At 33.8% G+C, this 7,292-nt stretch overlaps 1 protein-coding gene across 1 annotated transcript; it reads right to left on the reverse strand.

Annotated features, from left to right (window-relative positions):
- Positions 1 to 1,225: 1,225 nt before the first annotated feature.
- On the reverse strand, positions 1,226 to 4,670 carry CCDC42 (Coiled-coil domain-containing protein 42). The gene is made up of 8 exons (XM_051215792.1): positions 4,488 to 4,670; positions 4,348 to 4,453; positions 4,118 to 4,308; positions 3,911 to 4,082; positions 3,802 to 3,876; positions 3,608 to 3,765; positions 3,479 to 3,569; positions 1,226 to 2,267 (listed from the first exon to the last, which is right to left on the reverse strand). The coding sequence occupies exons 1-8, from the start codon at positions 4,592 to 4,594 to the stop codon at positions 2,208 to 2,210; spliced, it is 960 nt and encodes a 319-aa protein (XP_051073717.1). The 5' UTR covers positions 4,595 to 4,670; the 3' UTR covers positions 1,226 to 2,207.
- Between the last annotated feature and the right edge of the window lie 2,622 nt (positions 4,671 to 7,292).

Genomic DNA, 7,292 nt, shown 5'->3' on the forward strand with positions numbered 1-7,292 from the left:
TACTTACAGATAAAAAATAATGTCACATAAGCTACAAGAATTTGAAGTAATGAAAAATTCTTAAAATGATGTATATCAGGCTTGTATCTTAGTCTTTTGTCTGAATTTCCAACAAAGTATTTTTACTACTAACAAGTAATATAGTTTTGAAGTACAAAACAGACTAATAACCTTATGACATTGGTTATCTTTAAAGCGGGAATACTCGCTAGGGATCGGTGTCAAATCTAGCGTGGCAGTACTGTAAGATCGACTAAGCAGAATTGAAACCTACTCAAAGTACTTGGTTATGCTCATATATTATTTCCACTACTAGAAACAGATTGTCAGACGCTAATCCTCTCAAAATAACCAACAAACAACATTGAAAACTAACTATCAGAATTCTGGAGAAACCAGTATGAGCAACAGCTTCTTAGTCCTGCCTAAAAATTCTTTAACTATTTTGACTTACTGTATTTAACCTTCTCTAGTAAATCTGCTTTTTGGTGTATGCTGATGCGGCAGAAAAGTCGCGTCCCTTGTATAGGATGGCTTAATTTATTAAATCGTTGAATTGTGTAGCTTGAGTTTAGAAATATGACTACTTAAGCCTATCGCAGGTTGGTTTAGTAAATGAAAGTTTTTCCAACAATCGTCAAAACAATTACAAACTATCCTTCAAATGTGATTTGATGTGTTACGGGGGAATTCGGTTGGAAAATCCCTGATAGAAAATTATGTGCATGACATTAAAGATTGTCAGGCTGAGAACTCTTGTTAAAAACGAAACTTGGTCAGTATGTATACTGAGAACAAGAGCTAAAAAATCTCCACTATTTTGAGTGAGAAGAGCACCGAAAGATAAACGGCACAAATAGTACTCTAATGCCCATCCTTAATTGATATTCAAATGACTCAATTTGACTTTTCTACACTAGGGTGACTGTATAGGCCTACACAGTGAGCAATCAACACATAAAGTAGAGCAACATTTTGATACCTGACCTTCAATAAGCAATGCAAATGTTTAATTTCTGTTCACTTTTAACATTTACTTCTGTATAAAAATTTATAATTATTGTGATATCAGTTTTAAATAAGACATCGACAATCTAGAAAATGAAAATATGAATTAGCATTAAATACACTATTATATTCAGCCATTAGCTACAGTTATATTATGCTGACATAGTTCAAGTTTATAAAATGTTCTTTTGAAAGACCTTTTGTTTTTAATTAATTGGCCTGTGACACTTCTTACTCTCAGTCCTAACTGTTCTCCGACTATTCATGTTTACGCCGTTAGTAAAAATTTAATGATCGGAATTTGTAGATGGACGATGTGTTAATAATCTGTAGGTAGTTGAAATAAAACATTTATTTTTTAGGTGGATCTAGATCTTTTCGCTTTAAGCCACTTAGTTAGAATTCAGAGGTCTATATTTTTATTGATACTTAAAAGATAAAATGGTTCAGTTTCCACCCAATATTACTGAAACGATGTGATTGAGTGGATTGAGAATAAAATAAGCCAAAAAGGTTATCTACGTCTATTAAAATGAATAAAATGATATCCGGGTTGAAATTTTAATATTAGAAAAGTAATCGGTGGCAAAATTATAATCATCATGATGAAACTCGCAACAGACATTGCAACGTTTAGCACAGACAGAGAAAAGATTAAACAAATACTACTCGTACTCACATATGAAGGGGGTCAAGCGCCAAACTGATTGATAAAACACCAACAAGGAAAAACTCTGACAAAACAGTTGATCGTAATTAATGGTAACAAATAACATCGTACAAATATCACAAAGGGTTAGAGACTTGTGCATAAGAATTATTATGAATGCATCAGAGTTGGAGAAAAAGAAACTAAAAACCTTCTTATTAACACTTCTTTGTTTGTTTCATACACAAATTGTAATTCAATCCAATCCAAATCAACAAACAGTTTAGTTGATCTCACATGGTTAATAACACCATAAAATAGAGACTCGAGTGTAAAATCACTAAAGGAAATCTATGTAGACTCATGTTGGTGTTTTTTTATACTTAAGCTTCTTCAACCTGGTGTAACAGCAGCACAATTTCGTGATCATAGAAAGCAGAAAACAAACACTTTTAGGGTTAAAAACGTTGGGAACAGTTCACACAAAGCATAAACAATTATTTATTTTGCATGGTATGTAACACTTGATGAAATATGATAATCCGAATCGTTAATGTTTTTGTGTTACTTCCTCAATTATCTTGACTAACGTTTGAATAAAAGTTTTAATCTAAAACGAGAAAAAGTATTTAGAATTGAAATCGAGATTAATTTTTGTCATTAATATGAACATAATCATATTTTGCAGAAACATCAGAACATCTTTAAAATCAGCTTAACTAGTTTTATAATAAATATGATGGATTTTTTCAAATAGTTTATCTATAAAACGGTTATATTTGTCATGAGGTTGAAACTTTAGTCTAATTAGTCCATTTCTGTCACTCTTTGCACTCTTCGTAGGTAAAAACCATTGAGGTAAATCTGACTAAATTTTTGACTGATCCCCAGCTTATTCAACGTACTTATAGAAATCCGAGAAATCAAAGTAGTATATATAATATGAAATCCCTCTACACCTTTATACTGTTATTACACTAGTTACCAACGCTTCAAATTCAGGTTAAAGAAATTTTGTAGGCGACATACCTATAGGAGCCATCAAACTTAACAGGTACATTATTCAATAACTAATTAAAAAGCATATTCTCTTTACCAGAACACTTACATGATAAAACGGAGCATCATATTTTCATCACAGACTTCTCCATGAATCATCAAAGAAAAGCTCTTATAATCTTATTTGAAACTGAAATATTATTTTTTAACCCAAAAACGCTTTGTATCAAAAGATTTCTAGTTATCTGAATATTAAATTTAAGTAGGCATATCCGTAATTATATTTAATATCAAGTATTCTTAGCTAAAAACACATTAAAGACGTTCGAGACTTTACTCAAAAGCATGTGAGTGGTATGTTGATATGCCACTAAATTATGTACCACACACTTTGCTGCTACAAATAATGTTTTTAGGGAGATTTTCACAATAAAACTTTAATTCATTTAACTTTAAAAGTTATAATTCGGTTTGTCTTATGTCCGTCTGTATGATAGAATACTGTTGGTCAACTTTATACATTAAAATGTCAAAAAATGAGCAAACAACAATTATAAATAATGCTAGTGGACCAGTAAGTGAGGCGCAACAAGTATCTTCTTCAGGTTAAAATCTGTTTGATGTATATGCACGTTTGTTTCATATGAGCATTTCATATAGTGATGGTAAGTGATTTTTACTCAACTGAACGGTTGCATGTGTGCATTTGAACAGAATAATAAGATCCATCTTCACGTTTGTGAAACAACTGGTTCGAAGTTTATTTGAAATCACCATTAAATATCCGAACAACCGCATGATGATATATAATATTTAACTCACTGCTTTTAGTTGTTTACAAGTTTCATTAGGCTTGGCCGATTCGCCATACTTCTGATGTGATCGTACGATAGTATACATATTAGCAACAGCTCTGTGAATGAAAATCGATTACATACAATTCCGATTTACATAACTATGGTGCTAAGTTCATAAATACGATTAGCAGCTAAGTCCCTTGTGTGCTCCCACTGAGTCTCTTTATTTCTACCACTCATTTGTTGCAACTCCAAGTGATTACGAAGCTCAGCTATTTCGTTAGTTAGAGAGAGTTTCTCATCTTGTTTTGTCTGATGAACTATATCAAGGTATATCAATTAAATTACCTTCTTAAAGTGAACAAGTTCACTGCTTTTGTTGTCTATAAGTTTCTGTGTTTTTGCATCTGAACTTCTCAGATCCTGCAACTTTGTGGGTTTTCTTAAATTAACTAACCTCTAAATTGGCTTTCAGAGCGTCGTATCGTGATATGAGCTCATAAATATCGGAAAATTCATCGGACATTTTAACAACCGACTCCAGAAAAAGCCGGTATTTAAGAAGCGACTTGACCTTTCTTTCTTGCTTTTCACGCATTTTGGTAAATCTTGCAATATCGTCATTTAGACTAGGGAAATTTCTTAAAGTTAAACTATTAGTTACATATTGATTTCAGTTTGCTTTTGCTGTTGTAAGCCTTTTTCTGTTGATATTTTTTTCGTCGCTCTTACTCTCTTTTCATCATTATCTTTAAAGAACTGGTCAAACTTTATGAGTGATTCTTTAAGTTCACACTCTTTTTTCTCAAGGTCTTCTCTCCTTCTTTGCACACATTCCATTTTAACCCTAAACTCCTGTTAGAATATTGACCATAGCGATTAAAATCATTGTACTTCTTTTTTGGCCGTAAGTGCGCTTTGAACATTTTTTAGCTCTTTATATTTTTCTAGAAGTTTGGTAGAATTAGTTAAGTTTCTGTCTTCATCTGCAGGTGCATTACTTAAAAATGAATAGAAATAGTAACAAGAGTTACACCAGTAGTTTTTCTTGAAACACGGTTTTCAGATATTCTTCAATGGTAAACTCTGTATTGTTTAAAGCTTTTGTAAACGAATTAGACTTTTCAATTTTCGACTCCATTTAAAAAATTAACCTCGTAAATAACTAAGGTATCACATCTTTGAAAAAGTAAAACTACGACAAGGTCAGATGTTCAAAATGGATCAATGTTGAGAGATAATAAAAAGTTGACTTCCTGTTACTAAGCCTCTAGCATTATTTTCAGTATTAAAACTCATTTTACATCATTTAGTCCCAAAAGAACTGAACAGAACATGAAAGTGTTTCGAACGGTTCAAATGGTTACAGACTATATAGAAGAACCTTTTGCTTAAAGGGCTTCCGTGTCTAATTAAAATGAGCTTCCGATACATTTAGGCAAATGCCTAGGCATATTTCATGATTGAAAGAAAAGTAATTGCAAGAAAGCTGCTGAGTCGTTAAGAATAGATCAAGCGTACTCATGAAGGACTACATGGAAGTCTCTTGAATCAGCTAAGTCGCCATTGGGTTCCAGAATCTGACCATCTGGTCCATTTTGTTGCGCTAAGCCTCCAATTTCTGGGTATTTATAACAAAATGTGTAATGACTCATATTAGGGGATTCCAGGGAATGTTAAGGATGTTACAAACCACTGAAAGATCACTTCTAGGGTCTAGAAACGTCAGATGACAAAGATTCAGTGGGTTAAAGCGCTCTTCATAAGGTTCGAATTCAAGCTCTTGAACTGATTTCATGGATTTCTTCAAGATACGTTCCAGTGTATTCTCATTCTTATGAGGAGTGTACTCTAAATGGGCCTGAATAAAACTGTCAAAGGTTAAATGGAACATTTTGCTGTCAAACTCCAGAAAAATAGGTTGAAAATTACTAGTGCACATTTTTATTAGAAAGCACTTTCATCACAGAATAATACTTGAGATCATAAGATACCAATACACCTGGATCTTTTTCAACTTTGAACATCTCTTGAGATGCATTACCTAAGTCGGATGCACATTCAGCAACAGACGGACTACATCGCAATTTGAAATGTTAAAAGCGAGCCAATTTTATCCGTTGAACGTCAAAGTCGAGTCAGGCTCTCCAGATGTACCAATTATCGATCAAGTTTCAAAACTCTTACTAAAGTCTCGAAATTTAACAACTTTCACCGTCTTTTATTATGGGTTGTCTTGGAAACACATTGTAATAAGGATGATCACCAGAGAAATTATATCTGTATGCTAACTTGTGAACAGTAACAATAATAATTCTGGCGAATATTAATTTGGAAAACAGCCCTCCACCTTCCTAAACTATGTACTTGATATTTAAGGTACAGAAACAGTTCTCAAGTGAACTCAATTCATCAAAAATGTTTTTTTACTTGGTTCACCCAAGAAACGCTACGCTTCATTCCATAGTTTGCTAATATAGTGGGGCCAATAACAAAATTATAAAGACAATTTGCTAAATCAGTAACAGTGACACTACATGAAATCCAGGCCTTTGAACAGTGGAAAGACACCATGAGCATGAAAGTATTGCTTGTATGGAGGAACGTTGATGCAGCAGTAATAACCGACTCTTCTAATGTAAAAGTAAGTGTTGTACTATAGCGACGTGTAAATCAGTAGTGGCAGTCTTTTGTACTTGTCTCGAATAACCTTAGTGTGACACAAATTCAATATAGCACTTTCAATAGAGAACTTTTAGCTGTCTAATTGGCCATCAAATACTTCCGATACGTGTTAGAGGGCGATTCCTTCACGCTGTTTACTGACCATAAACCTCTGACCAAAGCCTTGATACATAATCATGGCAAATATTGTCTGCTTAAAATTCTCCGACTGGCATTCATTTCGAAATTTTCAACTAACGTGCGTTATATAAACATAAAAAGACGACGAAGACGCATTATCGAGATTATATACTACCATATTTTCAACCCTTGATATCACTTATCAAGTCATAGTCCGAAGTCACAAGCTCAGTACGGAGTTAGAAAATTTTCTGCAACCCAAAGAAACAACATTATTATGTTTAAACATCCTTATAAACAACAAGGACGCCTTGGCCTATGATATCTCGATAGGTAAAACTCGCCCCTTGGTATCTTTTTACATCAGACGAAACCTTTTTGAAAAGTTACACAGTATATCTCAACCAGGCATAAAAACCATGGTAAAGCTGGTTGCAGACAGATTTGTATGGTCAAGCATAAACAAAGATTTACGAAAATGGACACGAGAACATATACAATGCTAATAGTCGAGAGTCTATAGAAACATCATGATGCCTTCACATGTTTTTCCTGCCACTAGCACTATTTTCTACCAAATCTATTTCAACGTCCTTAGGCCAGTGACGAGCTCCAATAAGTATACGCATTTTTTAACATGTTTAAACAGATTAATGAGAAAACCCGTGTCTGTCCAGTCAAAATAGACGACAGAATCAACTGTGGCAAAGAAATTGGTGAAAAACTGAGTTATAAACTTTGGTGTCACAACAAAAATTACGAACAATTGTGGAGAGCGGTTCGAAAGCAAGCTATTCTGGTAGCTTACGGAAACTTTAAGTTTACGGAGGGAAAGAGTCACAGCCTTTCATTCGGCAGCTAACTGGATGACAGAAATGTTTCATTGACCGCTGGAAGTCCCATTGACATCCACGAGGAAAGGTTACAAATGGGATACCTCTTGTACTGTTAAGTATCCTCTCAACTATCAGACAAAACCTCAGTTGCTGTGCTGCAGAATTGGTTTATGACACAACAGTACGCCTGCCAGGTGA

Source organism: Schistosoma haematobium, chromosome 1, assembly GCF_000699445.3.
Source record: "Schistosoma haematobium chromosome 1, whole genome shotgun sequence".
NCBI lineage: Eukaryota > Metazoa > Platyhelminthes > Trematoda > Strigeidida > Schistosomatidae > Schistosoma > Schistosoma haematobium.

What these genes read in the sequence shown, in the direction of transcription:
- CCDC42 (XM_051215792.1), bottom strand. Translation starts at nt 4,594, where the DNA reads ATGGAGTCGAAAATTGAAAAGTCTAATTCGTTTACAAAAGCTTTAAAC. An exon ending in CACTTACGGCCAAAAAAGAA is followed by an intron (nt 4,309 to 4,347) that starts GTACAATGATTT and finishes ATATTCTAACAG; the next exon opens with GAGTTTAGGGTTAAAATGGA. An exon ending in CTCTGAAAGCCAATTTAGAG is followed by an intron (nt 3,877 to 3,910) that starts GTTAGTTAATTT and finishes ACAAAGTTGCAG; the next exon opens with GATCTGAGAAGTTCAGATGC.